This window comes from Talpa occidentalis, unplaced genomic scaffold (assembly GCF_014898055.3).
Source record: "Talpa occidentalis isolate TD23 unplaced genomic scaffold, MPIMG_talOcc4v2.1 talOcc4.3, whole genome shotgun sequence".
NCBI classification, from domain to species: Eukaryota; Metazoa; Chordata; class Mammalia; order Eulipotyphla; family Talpidae; genus Talpa; species Talpa occidentalis.
In genome coordinates this window covers 91,288,989-91,307,604 of record NW_023603184.1, presented here as the reverse complement: position 1 = coordinate 91,307,604, position 18,616 = coordinate 91,288,989, and the positions used below count along the sequence as shown (strand labels likewise).

At 43.6% G+C, this 18,616-nt stretch overlaps 1 protein-coding gene and 1 pseudogene across 6 annotated transcripts in view; both read left to right on the top strand.

The window, feature by feature from the left end:
• CCDC148 (coiled-coil domain containing 148) overlaps nt 1–18,616 on the top strand; it is a 249,751-nt gene that overhangs the window by 193,943 nt on the left and 37,192 nt on the right. The window contains exon 14 of one of the 6 annotated variants that reach the window (XM_054699746.1): nt 10,359–10,470. The exons of the other annotated variants lie outside the window; for them this stretch is intronic. Within the exon in view, the coding sequence (XP_054555721.1) occupies nt 10,359–10,455 (97 nt within the window). The 3' untranslated portion in view covers nt 10,456–10,470. Of the gene's footprint in view, nt 1–10,358; nt 10,471–18,616 lie in introns of those variants that run through there. 6 annotated transcript variants of the gene reach the window in all.
• Nucleotides 10,852–14,619, top strand: LOC119254141 (U4/U6.U5 tri-snRNP-associated protein 1-like; annotated as a pseudogene).

Below are 18,616 nucleotides of genomic sequence, written 5' to 3'. Positions count from 1 at the left end.
CTATTTATAGTAAGGCTTGTCTACATCTACAATTATGCATAATTCTGCATATGAACATTTTTACGCCTAGAAAGGAAGCCATCCAAACAAGACATTTCTGCTTGAAGAATACAAGTAAGAGAGAAATATGGACTATGCCCAGTCAAGATTATAAAATTATTTTCAGAGCCAAGAATTCAGGTGGAGGATAGATTTATTGATGTGACAATTGTCAGGGAAACCAGAGACATGATCTCAGAGAGATGTATATTCAAAAGGAGGCCTTAGGGAATATTCTTGTCTATTGAAATAATGGGGAATCTGCAGAGAGTTGTGACATCTGGAAGAGAACAATAAAGATGAAAATTTAGAGTCACTTGGAGAGAAAAATGTGAGTTGCCTTTCATATATGTGATCAGGTTGGCTGTATCTCTGAGGCATTAGTATTGTATAGACATTTAGCTTATGCTTTGAAAATAAAATATCCTTTCTCTTTAATCTAGTAGGGCATCGGATTGCCCAATAGCTCAGGTTAGAGGAAATAATCTAAATTTGAGGAGAAAAATTAATGCCTGTTTTTCTCAGCTTAACTTGGACTATGGGTTTTTGAAGAGGTTGGGAGAACCAGTCATTATTAGGTCTGTGAGAAAACCAGGACTTTTATTTTCTGAACTTCATTACTGTGAAGTTCTTGTTGTTGATTTTTTTTTAATATATTTTTTAAAGATTTATTTATGCATACAAGAACTGGGGTACAGGCAAGAGGTGTGGTGAGGAAGGGTGAGAGGATTCACCAGAAACAGAGTGGGGAGAACAGGTGGGTCTACTGAAAAACAGTGCTGAGGGGAGCAGCAGGCGAGTCAGGACAGGTCTGCAGCGCCATGTGTGTCTCCTCCCTGGCCAGGGATGGAACTCGTGCTGCAGTGGCTGCGGATAGCTTCACGGTGTTACGTCTTAACCCCTTGTGCCACCAGGGAGGCCCTGTGAAGTTCTTGTTACAGGAGAGAGCCCTTCTTTCTAGGAGATGTTCACACTCTTGCTTTATTCTCTGCAAAATGCGAACAAAGAGACATAACCTATCTTTCAATACCCTTTGTTTGCTGGGACTACATAGGCCAACACTGAGCTATTGTGATGTTTATTAAAATTAAAAGTCATAAAAGCTAATCTATTTTGTTTTTATCTATCACCTCCCCAACTTAGGAAACTGCCTTACTTCTTTTGCAGCCTGTCCACTATTTGCCAGGCTATTCCCCAAGTTTGGGATTTAATTATTGATATACTGTTAAATTGTGGACATTGTTGTAAGTTTTTATAAGCCTGTTTTATTATACTTCTCTGGCCCATGGCCCTCTTTTAGGAATTTCTGCATTTCCTTTGAAAGACATCTATAGAAAGGTCCTGTGGAATATGGGTGTGGACATATATAGTTTAATGTAATAAATGGAGATTTTTTTTTCTGCCAGTACCTAAATAATGCTGTTGAGAAAATGTCGTCTTTGAAGGTTAGTCATCTAGGTATTTATCTGGATCTCTGTCCATTTCATTGTTTCATCTTTTCAAAGTAAAGTTGGTTCTCCATCAATTTCATCAGCAATATAGTTTTCAGCTTCATTTATCCTGCTTGGGAGCTGAAGAAAGCTGCATATCTTAGCCTCAAGTAATAGACACTGTAGAACATCAGCTTTAGCAACTCACCTGAGAAACCTGCAGTGCAGACTGCAGAGCTCATCAAGATGGTACTGGCAATGGACCCTCTTCCCCAAGATCTAAACACCAGTCAGGGTACACTTGGTGGGAATTTAGGGTGTACCACTTTGTGAGTGTGTTTCTCCCTGAACATAAAACTTAACGATGACTCCAGAGTTTAATCCCAAAGCCTGAGTTCTGAGACAGAAGGAGGCAAGATTTGGCAGGAAGTCACAGGAGAAGCTTGTTAAAACTTGAAGAGGAAAACCCAACACAGCAGGAGTAAATCAGCATTTGAGAGACCAAGGGAAAGAAGCACTAGGAAAGTCAGGCCCAACACTAAAAGTATTTTTTTATTTCCTTTATTTCAAAACATATTTAAATAAAATGTATCACAAAAATGTTTTGGTAAAGAAGATATTTTATATTAAGAAAGGGAGTATAAGAAGGGTTACTGGACCTCACTGGTGGCTCAAGGGGTTAAGACTATGAAGCTATCTGCAGTCACTGCAGCATGAGTTCCCTTCCCGGCCAGGGAGGTGACCCACATGGCACAGCAGACCTGTCCTGACTCGCTCGCTGCTCCCCTCAGTAGTATATTTCAGTGGATCTGCCTCTTCTGCTTCCCACTCTGTCGCTGGTGAATCCTCTCACACACACTCTCCCTTTCCCACCCCCAACCTCTGGCCTGCACCACAGCTCTTGTATGCATAAATAAATAAATCTTTAAAAAAAAAAAAAAGGGTTACTTAAAAAAGAGAGAGAAAATCCCCCCAAAAAAACTCCCAAAAGTGTTAATGAAAGTAGCACTTAAAAAAAAAAAAAATCCTCAAATGTTAAAGTAAAGCATCTGTTTGTGAAGCCTCTTTGCTGATCATTTCCTAGGCTGAAAGAAAATCAGAGTTTACTTCATTCCTGTGGGCGGCTGTACCACTATAAAAATCTTAGGTTCTTTTGATGTTTGCTCTCTGCAGAAGTTCTGAGGGACCTGAAAAGGAACAGAGTTGTAAGGGGGATTTCCAAATATTATTAGAGAGGCAAGTTTTAGTAATCTTGTTTATTTAACTCATTTGTTTGAGGCAGAGGGCTGTGGTTTCCTTATGTCATCTCAGAGCCGTTCCCTCAGACACCTGAGGAAAAGAAACCAGTTCATCAGAATGATACAGGGGTCGGTCTCTGGAACAGTGAGGAGCAATTACATTCAGTCTGATAAAAACAGATGGAGATGATTTGATAACATGGTGGTATGTTTTATTACTGTGGCTTTTTAAAGTTCCACATTAAGCAATGCTTCTGTCTGTACTTGTGACTCAGAAAAGACTCATTGAAACTTGGAGAGTCAGAAACTGTATATATCTCATAAGAATTATTCAGAAAAGTGCCAATAAAAGTCATTTTTTTTTCTTAGAAACCAAAGTGGGAAAGAATTCAAAGAAAGCTTCTAATGTGAGATGGACACTCATGTTGAGTATCATTCTTATATAACCTACAAAATGATTATTTAATGTCTTAATTTTTTTAAAATACAATACTTATTAATTGTAATGCTAAGTATTATTTCCCATTAATCCTTATGAGTTTAAGCATCACTGTGTAAATTATCCAATTAGCGTCGAATTACGAATGTCTTGTCTTAGTGAACTCATAAGATGGCAAGTGATAAATTCCTGCATATGTTCAAAAAAATCAGATGCTGGCTCTGCCCTTATCTATTGGTATGTGTTTCCAATTATTCTGGGCTTTTCTTAGGCTTTACAAAATGTGATTTTTACATTCATCTATGTGGCACCTAAGAGAAATATGAATAAATGAATGTATGGAAACAATTAGGTAAGTAAATCCTCATCTGGGTTGGTAGTGTTTCAAATTTTGGTTCATAATAATTCCTGAAAACCAACATGTCATTCTTGTCTGTGCTGTCCCTCCAAAATCACAGTAAAGGCCTGTCATGGATGTCATGTCTGAATTGGCATTTTAGCATCCATCATTCCTGATTGCCCAAAGGAATTAGACACCTGACTTGTTCTCCAATGATTCAATTTCTCTTTCAACTCTTCAAATGATTAAATATCTTACAAAGAAATATCTACTGAGTAATTAGACAGGCTTCATGGAAAGGTATATATCCACTTTATCCTTAAATTCTTATTTTTCCAATTCCTGTGTCCTGTTATTTACCTACAACTTAGGAAATTCAATTGAATGATTTCCATTACTTCTAAAATTCATTCATCATTTATTCTGTCTTTCATTTATTGATGCCTGACTTCTGTTTTAGATACTATGCTAGTTGTTGGTCCTATAAAGGCAATTAAGCTACAACCAGTATGCTCATGAAATGCAGTTTTACAGAAGCAATGAATGAAAACAATTATAATGCAAACCAATGAATATATGTTTGTGACCATTAGTTTACTTATTTAAATATCCCCTCTTGTTCATTGAAAAGCAAGTAGTATTTCTATTGAAAGAGGTTTATTTTATCATATAATTTGGGGAAATAAGCACCCAAAATCCTCCTTTTGGAAATTCTAATACACACCACTGTATTGTAATAAATAGCCTGAGAGATCATGCTGTAAAGAAACCTTTTTCAATTTATCTTAATTTTCCCCAAAGTTACTTAAACACCACCATATTTTTCATGGCACGTGTGTTAACATCCTGTGAGATGTTAACATTATATGATCTACAACTTGTTAAATGAACTGATTAACGTTTGGAACAGCGTGGTGCATGCCCTTTTGTTATAGAAGATAAAATGATAAATATTCCCTTATACCTGGAAGATACGTTATTAGTCAGGACTCCTCAGAAAGAAACCTAGCTCAAGCTAGGTTAGGCAGAAAAGTGAGTGGATAAATTCACATGAATGGGGCGTTAAGAGTGGAACTAGCCTAGGGACTCAAATACCTCTTTATTCTGTATCTGTTTGTGCATTGATATGGACTTCCTCATGTGTCTTGACTGAGATGGAAAGAAAGAAAAAGCATAGCTATAAGCATCTCCAGACTGATTTACATCATTTTTGCTTGGTGTCCTCAAAGAAGAGAGAGCTTTTCTTGTTCAATGTTCATATACAAATCCATAGGGGAAAGATTCTGATTGGCCTTGCTGAAGTCATGTGCTCCCTGAGACCCAATCACTATGGATGTATTTGAAATGTACTATTATTAACCATATCTGGACACATGTAAATCCCTAATAGGAATAAAGGCTTCAGCAGATCTACCCAAAATCAAGAGAGGCAGTTCAAAGGGATTTGATGTTACCAGTTTGATGTTAGAGGATCAAAAAAAAAAAAAGATGTCTATGACAATGTGGTCTAATTATTAAAGCCTAGATTTGGACATGATTGGCAGTTGGACTTAGAATGTAAGGTTAAAAAAAAACTGAACTCTTCTAATATAAAATTCATTATATTTGGAAAACATACCCCAATTTATAAAATGGTTTATAGTTAATAATCCCATTGTTCTAACCTCAGCCTATTGTTTAAATATATAAAACATTTTCTTGGTTACAAGAAATTATATTTCTCAAAGTTATACATTCTATCAGTGTGTACCTTGGATTTTTAAGTAGCTGAATTAACTAACTTTACTATAAATATTTCAGGCTAAAATTCTTATGGCTATATTATAAGGTATTAAACATTGGGAAATTATGACTTTAGGTTGGAGTGAACCACAAAAAAATTTGACTAGAAAGAATATTGGTCTGTCCATGGAACCAAGTTCCATGATGACACATCTCTAGGAGAGCATGGGGAGGACTTCCAGCCTTGTATTTAGACTTGTGTTATTATGTTAGTTCCCAAGTTTTCACAAAGGACTGTTAACTCTAAACCAAGTTCAGATGCCCATTAAATTAGAAGCTCTGTATTTAACTATCAATGTAATATATTTACACTTGAGAGATTTGTCTAAAGTCAATCCTTAAATTACATTTTTTTTCAAAAATATAATATCAAAAGATTTGAGGCTTTAAGGAGGTGAAGTTGCAGGTATGCATGCCTTGATTGCAGTTAGAGTCAGATTTCCCAGAAAATGTTTTAAAATTGAAAAAAGAAGAGGATTCATGTTGGATCTTTGGATAGACAGATGAGTCAGTAAAAGACAAGGAGGAGGAGAAGTCAGAGAGTAGGAGTTACATTTCAAGAAGGAGGTGGTGATCAGCACCAGGCATGGTAGACAGGTCAAGTAGGAGGAACTCCCTGGTGACATAAGGAAAAGCAGTTTCTTTAGAGGAGAGGGTCAGAGGGTTTTGGACTAAATGAGAAGTAAAGTTCTTTGCTAAGAGGAAGAATTAAGCATGGGATTGAAATGTAAGGAGAATGTTAAGCATCTTAGGTAAATAAAATAACCCTGGAGGAGTGCTGAGTTGTCACCTCGTGTGGTGGCAGCGGGATGGAGGAAAACAACTCAAACTCCAAGTAGTGAAAGAGAGTGACCTAGAGGGGCTCACATCTCGGAGATGCAGCGGCCCTTTCCTGGGCCAGTCTCACATTTATTTGGATCAGATCCAGGGAAGGTGGGCAAGTATGTAGAGGAATGTGTGTGGTGGGGATGTGATGTGGGGATACATAATAGTCTGGCACAAGCTGGGGGGTGTAAAGAGGGGCTATTGCCTGGGGGGTGCCATTGTTGTTGCTGATCAAAACAGCCTATCTCTAGTCCCTGTTTACACTAACTTCCTGTCAAGGTGTTCTAGCTGGTTATGCTAATCTGGCCATATGTCTGCCTGCTGTTTTCAGCAGATATCCTCATACCAAGACTTTTGTCCTTGTGAGAGGCCCCCTGCTCAACTCTACATTTTAGCTCGACCAGCAGAAACTTTGGGCACCAAGACAACAAGGAGGGGCTGGGGAATCCACATTGAGTTCCATTTAAAGTTTGATCTCACAAATGTGTGATAAATTTAACAGAATTAGGACAGGGCTGATGAGGAAAGAAAAGAAAACAAGTAAAGGATATTGGTAATAAAGACTTTGAAGAGAGAGACCCTGAGATCCATAGCTGTGGAGATAATAAAGCAAAAGTCTGATTGTGTCTCATAGCCCAAGACAAAAAGGAAGTAGAAAAACAACTTTTTGAGGGAAGATCTAGCCCAGTCCCTGGTATAGGATACAGTTAATAAATACCACTGAAAATGGGCAACTTGATAATCTGAAGTGCCAGGTTGAGTAAAGTTAAATGAGTGAGAACATAAAGAGGGTAGGAGGTTGGCAACTAATCCATTCCTAGAATTGTGCTATTCACAACCTTTATCAGTATGTGTGGTGATCCTCATGATTGGAATAAGAACAGAATCTCTCATTTTAAGATTTTAACAGCAGAAAGTTCTAGGTGAGGTCAATTTCCTCACCCTGTAGGCTGTTTAACCAGATAAGTGAAGTCTACTGAGGATCAAGGGACTCTAAGGATGGAGTTTTGAATAACCCTGAGAAAATGTTGGACAGTGACCTGGGCAGCCAGCAGCCACTGATTTTAAGAACTTGATTTTATTTTATTTATTTTTATTTATTTTTTTAATGCGTATCCTGTCACACATATCCTCCTCTTTATTTTTTTAAAGATTTATTTATTTTTATACAAGAGCTGGGGTACAGGCCAGAGGCATAGAGGGTGAAGGATTCACCAGAGACAGAGCGGGGAGCAGAACAGGCAGACAGACCAAAGGCTTTGCTGAGGGGAGCAGCGGGCAAGGCAGGAGAGGTCTGCTGCACCATGTGGGACTCTCCCTGGCCAGCAGGGAATCGAACCCATGCTGCAGAGGCTGCGGACACCTTCATAGCACGGTGCTCAACCCACTGTGCCACCAGGGAGGAGGCCCCCAAGAACCTGATTTTAAAAAGCATGGTAATTCCAAATTCAATGAATAGAACTTTTCTAGAATTGTCTTGGTAAGCCAGGAAAATGTTGGCTTCCTCTAACAACTACTTTAAAGGGTAGCAATGAAAGTGGCATCACCTGGAGAGGAGTGGTTTTCTTTTTAAAAAAAATTTTGTTAAAGTAACCACACATTAAACTATAATAGTGTATAAATTTCAGGAATAAAAATTTCAATGTTATTCTTCAAAGAAATAGAACAATTATTGATGAAATTCATATGGAATCACCAAAAACCCCAAATAGCCAAAGCTCTCCTGAAAAAAAAAGAAGGAAATGGAGGCATCACACTCCCAGACTTCAAACTATACTACAAAGCCATAATCATCAAAACTGCATGGTATTGGAACAAGAACAGACACACAGACCAATGGAATCGAATAGAAAATCCAGAAATAAACCCACAGACTTATGGTCAACTAATATTTGACAAAGGAGCAAAGAATATGCACTGGAGCAAAGAAAGTCTATTCAATAAATGGTGCTGGGAAAACTGGGTCACTACATGCAAAAGAATGAAGCTTGACCACTACCTCACACCATACACAAAAACCAACTCAAAATGGATTAAAGAACTAGACATAAAACCTGAAACCATAAAATACATAGAAGGAAATATAGGCGAAACACTACAGGATATGCACATCAAAGACATCTTTACAGACACATCACCCAAAGCAGTGATAGTGAAGGCAAAGATAAACAGCTGGGACTACATCAAATTAAAGAGCTTCTGCACAGCAAAAGAGACAATAACAAAAACAAAGAGAAACCCCACCAACTGGGAGAACATTTTTGCACACAACACTAATGATAAAGGACTGATCACAAAAATCTGCAAAGAGCTGATGAGACTCAGCAACAACAAAGAAAATAATCCAGTCAAAAAATGGGCAGAAGAGCTAAAAAGAAACTTCTCTGAAGAGGAAATGCAAATGGCCAACAGGCATATGAAAAAATGTTCAACATCACTTGTCATCAGGGAAATGCAAATCAAAACTACCATGAGATACCATCTTACACCAGTGAGAATGGCACATATTAAAAAAAACTAGCAACAACAAATGTTGGCGAGGGTGTGGAGAAAAAGGAACTCTTCTGCACTGCTGGTGGGAGTGCAAACTGGTCCAACCACTATGGAGAGCTGTGTGGAGATTTCTGGACCTACTAAACAAAGAGCTTCCATGTGATCCAGCAATTCCACTCCTAGGTATTTACCCAAAGGACACAGAAACATCAATTCCAAAGAACACCTGCACCCCTATGTTTATAGCAGCACTATTTACAATAGCTAAGCTTTGGAAACAGCCCAAATGCCCAAAAATAGATGACTGGATCAAGAAGATGTGGTACATATACACCATGGAATATTACTCAGCATTCAAAAAAGATAAACACATGCAATTTGCAGCAACATGGATGGCGCTGGAAGGGATCATGCTCAGCGAAATAAGCCAGAAAGAAAAAGAAAAATACCGGATGGTCTCACTCATAGCAGGAATCTAGAAAACTTAAATAAGGGACCAGGAAAATGAATAACTATAAGAAAGTGAAAATCAAAATCAACAAAAATCTATGAACCAGAGACACTTTTGGGGGGGTGGGTGGCGGGAGGGGAGGGATTGGGATCAAAATGGGGGGGTTGAAATTGTATGGGGAATATAAAAATAAAACTTATTATTAAAAAAAGAAAAAAATTAATTTATTATTAATTAAATCCTAGACAAAAAAAAAAAAAAAAAAGTCAACATATGTGTGTACTATAAGAAGTTCATCATTCAAATTCACATAATTTGCCCACCCACCTTTTCCCTTCTGGTAACCACAATTGGTCTTATGGTATAAAACTTAATTTTTATTTCATCTTCTTCATTTGTTTGTTTTCTCTATATACCACATATGAATAAAATCTTATGGTGTTTGTCTTTCTCTGGCTTATTTCACTAGATGTGATACCCTCTAGGTCTGTATATTCATGTTCTTGAAGATGGCAGGATTTTTTTTTTATATGTAGTGGAGTAGTATTTCATAGTGTATATATTCCACATATTCTTTATCCTTTCATCAGTTAATGGAGGGCACTTAAGTGTTTTCTAATTCTTGATTAGTATACATAATGATGCAATAAACTTGGGGGTGCATATATCTCTTTCAATTACTGTTTATATTTTTTTTGATAAAAACCCAGATTTGGGATAACTGGATCATTTCTATTTTTAAGTTTTGGAAAACTCACCAAACTGCTTTCCATAATGGCTGCACCAATTTACATTCCCACCAACAATTTATAAGAGTTCCCTTCTCTCCACACCCTCTCTAACACTTGTTTTTTCTTGTCTTTTGGATAATAGCCATTCTCACAGGTGTGGGGTGATATCTCATTGTGGTTTTGGTTTACATTTCCCCAATAGTAAGAGATGATGACCATATTTTTGTGTGCTGGTTGACCATCTCTATGTCTTCTTTGGGGAAGTATCTATTGAGATCATCGGCCCATTTTTAAAATTGAATTTTTTATTTTTATCATTGAGTTTCATGAGCTCTTTGTATGTTTGAATTTTAACCCCTGTTGGGCCCATGAAATACAATTATTTTCTCCCATTCAGTAGAATGTTTGTTTTGATGCAAATTTCTTTCACTAAAGCATTGGTTTTCAATTAAGGAAAACCTTTGAAAAAAGCAACTAAGAGGTAAGGTTCTATGCTCTGGTGGAGGGAGTATTTTAGCAATAACTTTTAGACTTGCTAGATATTTGTTAATGTTTTTAATTCTCTATATGTTGTGTCAACAACACCACAGTGATAAAGAAAAGAAACAGGAGTTGTGGAGCAGGCTGAAGGATGCAGGATGCTGCTCAAGAGCAAGAGCCTGGCCTTTTATTGACAAAGAAGGGTGAGTCAAACTGAACACTGGAGTTTGGGCTTTAGGGAGGGTGAGTCCAATGATATACACCCAACTCCCACCCATGACTCCAATCTTATTAACAAAGTGTTCCACTGATCAGTCCCTGGGGGACTAAGTACATCAGTCACCTGGCCTCTGGGCATTCCCAGTCACACCTCAGGATGTATACCTATTGACCCAGGGCTATGAAGCGTCCTGCTCTTGTCTAACTTGAAAGGAGGCTTGTATGCTACACCCATATCTATAGACAACACACCTCCTAATGCTGTAACCCACTTGAAATGCTATTGGAAAGGACTATTCTAAAAAATTTGACGATATAACATGATTACTGAAAACTAGATAAAAGGGATTAAAATAGTTTTAAAAAAAGGATAGACTGGCCGAAATGTCTGCAGTAATTTGGGGAAAGGCATAATATTGATTGATATTTATAACATTCTTCCAGTAACTACATATTTTGTCCTGTTTAACCCCATACTTCCAGCTCTAAGACTTTGTTTCACAGCTATTTATATCTACTAACTTCTAACGCAAATGAACTCAGATGGCTAGGTTGGAATTGATTACAGCCAGTAGGAAAATGAACTTCACCCTCACTTTTAGGTTTGACTTTCAGTATGATAAAATATCCTCCCCCTTGGAGCTGCAAGAACTATCCCCAAATGAATTGGCTCATACCTCCATTTTAAGGCTGAAATGCTTTCAAGTTATTTCCCCCATCTTTGATTTTGCTGAGTATACCCTTTAGATATCATCAGTAGCCCAAGGTTTTCAACTGTCATCAGGATGCACTAGTGTTTATCCCCCCCAACCCCTTCATAGAGGGAAAGGAAATAGTTCAGTAACCACCATTGTTAGAACTTTCCATCCCTGACCCATACCTGAGGGCCACTGACACTGCCGCCTGTTGAGATTATGGGGGTTGGGAAGGGTTAACTCTTCCTGAATGGCGGTAGCACCAAAACAGGAATTTCTAGTTTAGAACGGTGTAACTGTAACAGACAGCATGTGCCAAGAGAAATCAGCCCTGTCTAGGCAGTAATTTGTAACTAGTTTTGTCCTGCTAGCAATAGTCAGGTTGACTCCCCCTAGTTTGTAGTTTATCTCTACTGTAGTTCTCTTACCATGGTCCCCAGATCAGCAGAACCTGCATTACCTGGAAACGTGCTCAAAATGCAAATTTTGTAAATTTCAGACCGTGCTGCCTCACTGCTCTGACTCAGAAACTCTGGCGTTGATTGAGCCATCTGCCCTTCAAGGAGCCTTTCAGGTTATTGCTTGCTCAGGTTTGGGACCCCTGGGTCAGGCAACGTTGGTTCTCAGCCTAGGACGTTGCTTACAAAAATCTGGGTGAACTTTCAACAGACTAGCCATGCTTGAGCCCCACCCCGAGTCTGACGTAGTCTCACGGAGTCTGGGCATCAGAAGGCTGAATAAATGCCCGAGATTCAATCCCAGGACTCTGGCTGAGAGTCACGCTGGAACGCAGAAGGAGCTCTCTGATTGGCGCCCTCCGGGCGGCTCGGGCGAGCAGCGGAAGCTACTGCGGCCGGGCTCGCGGCGCAGGTACCTCCCAGGGCGCCGCGGAGCAGCCGGCGCGGGACCCGAGCACCAGAAACACAAGCATCGGGGCGGCGGCCACGGCATCAGCGATGGCGAAGGACGAAAGCGGAGCCGGGCGCGCAGGGCCGGGCGGCACCTGGCTGAAGCCGAGCCCCGCAGCGGCGCGGGCGGGAGCGCAGCGGGATGGAGTCCGCGGAGCGGCGCGGCAAGCGGGAGGAGCGCAAGGATGGATGCAAGGCCGCTGCGGGCTCCGAAACTCCATCAGCAGATGCCTCATTCCTCAGCATCTAGGAGACCAATAAACTCCGCGCGCCGAGCTGGGGCCGAGCCCTTTGGAAGTCAAGGCCGCTAAGAGGGAGGCGGGCACCAAGGAGGAGCCATTAGCTCCTCCTTGATGACATCGGATGTCATCAACCCCAAGGCCTTGCGACAGCGAGAAGAGCTGCGGGAGAAGCTGGCGGCCGCCAAAGACAGGCGCCTGATGAACCAGAAGCGGGGGGAGAGAAGGGCGCTGGGGGAGGGCGGCCCTGGGCTGGATGGACTCCGCGACCTGCATGGAGAGGAGCCGGCAGCGGCCCAAGGAGAAGAACTTGGCAGAGAAGAGGGCCAAGCTGCTGGAGGAGATGGGCCAAGAGCTAGGCATCAGCGCTCTGGTGGAGGAGGAAGCTGGGCTGAGCCCACAGGACCAGGACGGTGCCCGGGACCTGCAGGGCCTCACCGTGGAGCACGCCGCGGATTCCTGTCGAGAAGGGGAGACGCTGACCCTCACCCGCAAGGACAAAGGCGTGCTGCAGGAAGAGGCGACGCGCGGGCAAACGCGGGCCTGGTGGATCGACAGCGGCCAGAGGAAAATGTGGAACCGCGGAAGAAGCAGCGGGCTACCTGGCCTACGCACTGGAGAGTGTGGACCGCTTGGCCCAGCAAAAAACCCCCGCTCGATTCTGTCCAAGCGTGACGAGGAGCTGGAGGGCGAGCGGCCCCACTCTTTCCTGCTGGGCCCGGGGCGGCATGGCAGATGGTTTGCGGGAGCGGGAGCGGCGGGAGATCCGCTCAAGCCGGAGGAGATGGTGACCTTTAACAAAACCAAGTGGAGGGTGAAGAAGATCCGCAAGGAGAAGGAGGTGGTAGTTGCTGCCCCTGGGGGACCAGACTCAAGATGGGGACTTCGGTTCCAGGCTGCGGAGCCGGGGTCGGCGCCGGGTACCCGAGGCGGACGAGGAAACCCAGCAAGAGGCGCCAGAGAAGAAAGCCGTGCCACAGCACCCCGACCCCCCTTGTCCCACCACACCCGGGTGGAGAACGTGGACATCAGCCATGAGGAGGCTGGAGCTCCCACTGGCTCCCCAGAGGTGCTGGAGGGGGACCAGCCAAGCTGGAGCTGCAGAAGCAGCTGGAGAAGGGGCCGCCGGCGGCAGCTACAGCGACCCCAGCAGCTGCGGGACAGCGGAGAGAAGGTGGTGGCGATTGTGAAGACGCTGGAATCCCGCCAGCGGGGCTGGAAGCACGACGAGGAAGGACGTGGAGCTCAAGGGGGCCATCGTCTTCCATGCCACATGGGCGTTCTGCACCCCGGGGAGATCCCCGCCTACGGGCTGGCGGGCCACCGAGAGGAGCAGGAGGAGCTCACGGACTTGAAACCGGATGAGGAGCGACCGCTTGGCCAAGGGTGCCTCACGGTCAACCTGGAGGAGAAACAGCAGCAGGACTTCGCCGCCTCCACCACTACCCTGCACGCAGAGCCCGCCGTGGACAGGGGCTGGCGGCCGCCCGGCCCCTGTGTCGGAGCAAAGGGCTGCTGGAGACCACGGGTGGCCTGGGTGAAGGTGCCCACAAGTCCCTGCCGTCGGCCGCAGACTGCGTCGAGTGCAGGATGATCGTCGACGGCAAGCACAGGCGGCAGGAGGAGAACCGAGGCTTCACCCCGGACTTCAGGGAGAAAGAGGCTACACGCCCCACGCGAAGATCGAGCACGTGGAGGAGGCAGGCCCCGAACTCACGCCCAAGGATGCTTTCGGGCAGCTGTCCCAGCGCTTCTGTGGGAAGGGCTCCGGCGAGGTGAGGATAGGTGAGGACAGAGCAGTGCTGGAAGAAGCGGGACGAGCATACATTGTGCAAAAATGAAAAATGGTGTAAGAATTATATAAAATAAAATAAAATTAAAATTAAAAAAAAAAAAGAAGCGGGTCGAGGAGGCGCTCCTGAAAATGATGAGCTCCCGCGGCACGCCCCTGGGCACCGTGGCGCTGCTGCAGGAGAAGCAGAAGGCCCAGAAGACCCTGTGCACCGTGCTCAGCGGCCACAGCGGCAGGAGCACGAACACCAACAATGTTATCAAGTGACGCTGATCTTCCTCCGGCCTCCTCCCCACCTTTAATATTAAATGAAGTTCCCTCCTTTTTTCCAAAGTGTTTTCCAAGCACTTGCATTTGTATACTCGGTGCAGCACAGTCTGCTAAATGATAGGCAAATTCTCCATTTCTACAGATCTTGCTGCCCCTTCAACTACCCTTAGGCCTGGAAGCTTAAAGTCCTTTTCAGATTACTGTTACTGCGATGGCTGATTCTACAGCAGCTATGGCTTTTGAACAATAGGAAGCTATTTACTCCTCCCCCAGGAGAAGTCAAAAATACCTCTTTGCAGGTCTTTCAACCTTTGTAGACTCGGGAAACATAAAAACATAAAACACAGGCTTCCTGTTCGGGGATTCTGTGCACAGCTAAAGACTGAGTTTAGCTGCTTCCCGACATTGACTTTCATAGCAACAGTTTAATTTGGAGAAAATCTGCTCCCTCAAATGGCTGAAAGTATTTATGTGGAAAATTTTCCAAGTGATTGACTTTACTATGTTGCTATTTTCTTTCCCCATGAATATTTGAGTATTTGGCTTTCTCCCAGCAGTGTTTCTGCCTCACTTCTCTTTAGGTAAAGTTTGTCAGTCCAGAGAGCAAGAGAAAAGGGCAAAGTTTCCCCCTTTTAAAGTGAAATGTTTACCCATACCCTTTGTAGAAAAGAATTTGAGCGTGTCTCCTATTTCTTTAATTTCCCATGCCAAATCTTCAAGGTAGTCAAAGGAACCCTGACCATCGTGCTAGAGACAGCTCAACTGTGTGAGCTGTGTGCTTTATCAAGCACCACCCTGGCTCAGCACTCCCGGTTTGCTCAGATTCCCAGTCTCTCACTGAAATGAGGACCTCCACTCCCATCCTCATGAAGTTCAATCTTTTGTTCTTATAACCAAAAAGAGAAATTTTGGAGCCATCAGTGGATTTTTACAGGCCTTTCATGCTCAATCAGGGAACAGACCAGCTTCTCTCAGCACTTCTCTGGCTGTCTCCTCTTGTCTGCCCAACCTCATCAGAGTAAGGAGGCTGCCCTTATACACCCTCAACCACAGGCCTCCGCATTTACACATGCACATGCCCCCTCCTCTCTGGGCCAAGGTGTCCGTAATTACAGGTGTGCATGTGAGACCTCCGGTACTGGTCCTGGATGCTCATGGCGGGAAAGCAGAAAAAGCTTGATTTTAAACTCATTTTCTCTACATCCTCTAAGTTGCCAGTTTTACTGAGGGATACCATCATTCACTGTGCAAGACAGAAACCTAGAAACCTAACTTCTTCCCTCTCTCCCAAAAAATTAACACTTGATGTTCTATTTTCCATATAAGTTTTAAATCTAGGTCTTCTCCCTAGTTCCTACCAGCTTCCCTAGCCCCCTACCCGCTACCCCCCCCCCGCCCCGCCCCCTAGCTCAGGAATCATCAACTTCATCTGGAGAACTGTAGGGTAAAGAAAATATCAGGCTTTTCTGCCCTCCCGCCATCAGGATAGATGATGGATCCTTGTCCTGAATGCATGCCTGATGGCGGGCACCTGGAATAGGGTGTGGGCAGAGGTAGATGGGATTCAGCTGAGCTAAGATTATGCTTTTAAGGGCGGCGTCACGGGGGGACGCCAGCAGCACCAGTAGCAGCAGGAGCAGCAGTAGAAGCCGAAGAGAAGCCGAGATCACCAGAGAGCCCAGATAGAATGAAGACTTGCTGGGGGCTGGGAGGCTGGCAGGCCTCCCAGCCCCCCAGCCAGCACCCCTGCCTGCCATATGCCTGGTGAACCCCCAATAAAAGACCTGCAAAACCACTGAGGACTCTGACTCCTCTTTTACCCGGTCTGCATGGGATCAGAAAACCTGCACTGTGCCCGGTCCTGGCCTTACAAGAACTTTCTGGTCTTGCCTTTTTTTTTTTTTTACAATTCATCCTCCATTTTACAGGAGGGATTTTCTAATCACGGCTTTTTCCTGACCAAAAGCCCTCATGCTTGCTAAGTTCCTACAGTTTGACCCCTTCAGCTCTGCACTCCCCATCTCACATTCTTCATGCTCAGTCATTCCAAATGAAGACAATTCAGGAAAAAGTTGCCTGCATCTTTGTATGCTTATTAGATTGTCAGTTTTGTGAGGACAACTGCATATCTCCTAGGTGGAAATTGTAACTCCAGCACCTAGCAGCATGATTGATGCATAGCAGGTGACCAATACATATTTGCTAAATGAATTAATTATCCTCAAAGTAAATTAGGAGCCATCCTTCCTCACCACCCAGGTATAGATGCCTTATTTACATCTGTAACTTCTTCTTCATTAGCCAAGCTCCCCTAACCGAAACAACTATTACTTTTCCACAAAGGAGACACAACTTTGTTGCAGACAAAGCACCCTATATATCCCAAAGGAAGAGAAACTTTCCAAAGGTTCTGAGAATTAGCATATAGTAATTGTCAAATCCCAGGGTATCTTTTAATCGAAACTTCACAGTAGTTCACTTTAGCTTGTACTCACTGCTTAAACTGGGAAGAACCTCATAATAGAGGTTGTGTCATGCCTTAGTGAAAATGGAGAGAATGAGAAGTAAAGCTTTCCATGACAAGGAGACAGAGAGGAAGGAAGCAATCTGGACTGTGGGCTCTTCAATCTGTATGTCTGGCTGTTCTGACTCCTGATACTGAAGAGGACAGAGAGGACAGGCATGCCCATCAAAGGAGCTTAGGATTTTCCTACTAAGGCCCATTTTGGATTTTGTACTCTACAAGAATGTATCATATACTCCCTGCTTTCCTCTCCGGTGCTGCTGCTGCTTCAGTGCCAGACTCAGGAGCAACCTCTTTTAAAAGAGCTTTCCACCCCAGAAACAAATCTTTCTGAGGGGACCATGTGACTGCAAGTTCAGTCTGCCAGTAATTTCCTGGGATTTCAGTAGGGAAAATGGAGTGGCTCAGGCTATTTTTGTGCCTTCCCACCCCTAGCCTCTATGGCTGCCACCTGTGGTCTTGCTTTCCCACCCAGGATTCCTTGCCCACACTTGATAATGTGTTGTTGTAAAAGAGCGCTTAGAGGCATGAGCTTGGGGCATGCTGTGATTGCAGATGCCTGTGTGGAGAGAGCATGGAGATCATCAAGGGGGAGAGAAAGAGAAGCTAGACAGGGGGTATGGAGAACTCGGGGCTGGAAGGCTTGGTTGCTACCTGCCTCCCACTTTCCCTCGCTCCCTCATGCCTGCCTCCCTGCCTGCTGGTCTGTTGGTGTGTCCAATTCCCTGCTTCAGCATTAAAGGCCTGTCAGATCTATCAAGGGCTCCAAGATTCCTTTATCCGTTTTCCCATATCCACCATGAACCTGCCCAACTGCAACTGGTTCCCCATACAGCTTCTTTCTCTGCAGCTGCACATTTGTGCACTCTGTTCTAACCATTCTGACCAACTCCCTCCCAAGACTAGGGAGAGGCAAGAGAGGTGCCCAAGAGGCAAAATTTAAGAAGTTGCCCCCTCACAGATGCCACACCTGCACTTACATAATTGTGAGTGTCTCGCTTGGCTCGCCCTTGCCCTGTTCTCACTACCTGGAAGGCAGGCCTCCTCCTCAACTTGGCATGCCGCCTTGCCTCTCTCAATCCCAATCCTGAAGACACAGCGCATATGCTGCCACCTCCTTATATATCTTGCCAAGTCCTACGGTCTTTCTCGCAACCTGCAAGGAATCATCTCACCTTTCTTCACATTCTTAGTAGACCTTATTTATACCTTTACAAATGTCTTTTTAAAAAAAATTCCATTTGTTAATACTTATGCAGTGTAAGAGAGTAAATATCAAATATTTGTTTTTAATACCTATTTGCAGTAAGGTTCATAATTTTATGATTAAATGCACTGAATTATTTTTTTTTAAGATTTATTTATTTATTTATTTATTTATTTATTTATGCAAGCACTGGGTACAGTCAGAAGCGCAGGAGGGTGAGAGAATTCACCAGAGCCAGAGCGGGGAGCAGAGCAGGCAGAAGGACCGAAGTACACTGCTGAGGGGAGCAGCGGGCGGCAGGAGAGGTCTGCGCGCCATTCGGGACCCTCCTCTGGTGTCCGGGGAGCAGCCAGAGATCGAACCGGCGCCGCAGAGGCTGCGGGCAGCTTCACAACCCAGCGCTCAACCGCTGTGCCACCAGGGAGGCCCAATGCACTGAATTATTTTTTGAAACTGAATGTTTTGGTTTTTTGTAGATGCTACTAACTGATGTAACATAGCATTAAGCATCGTG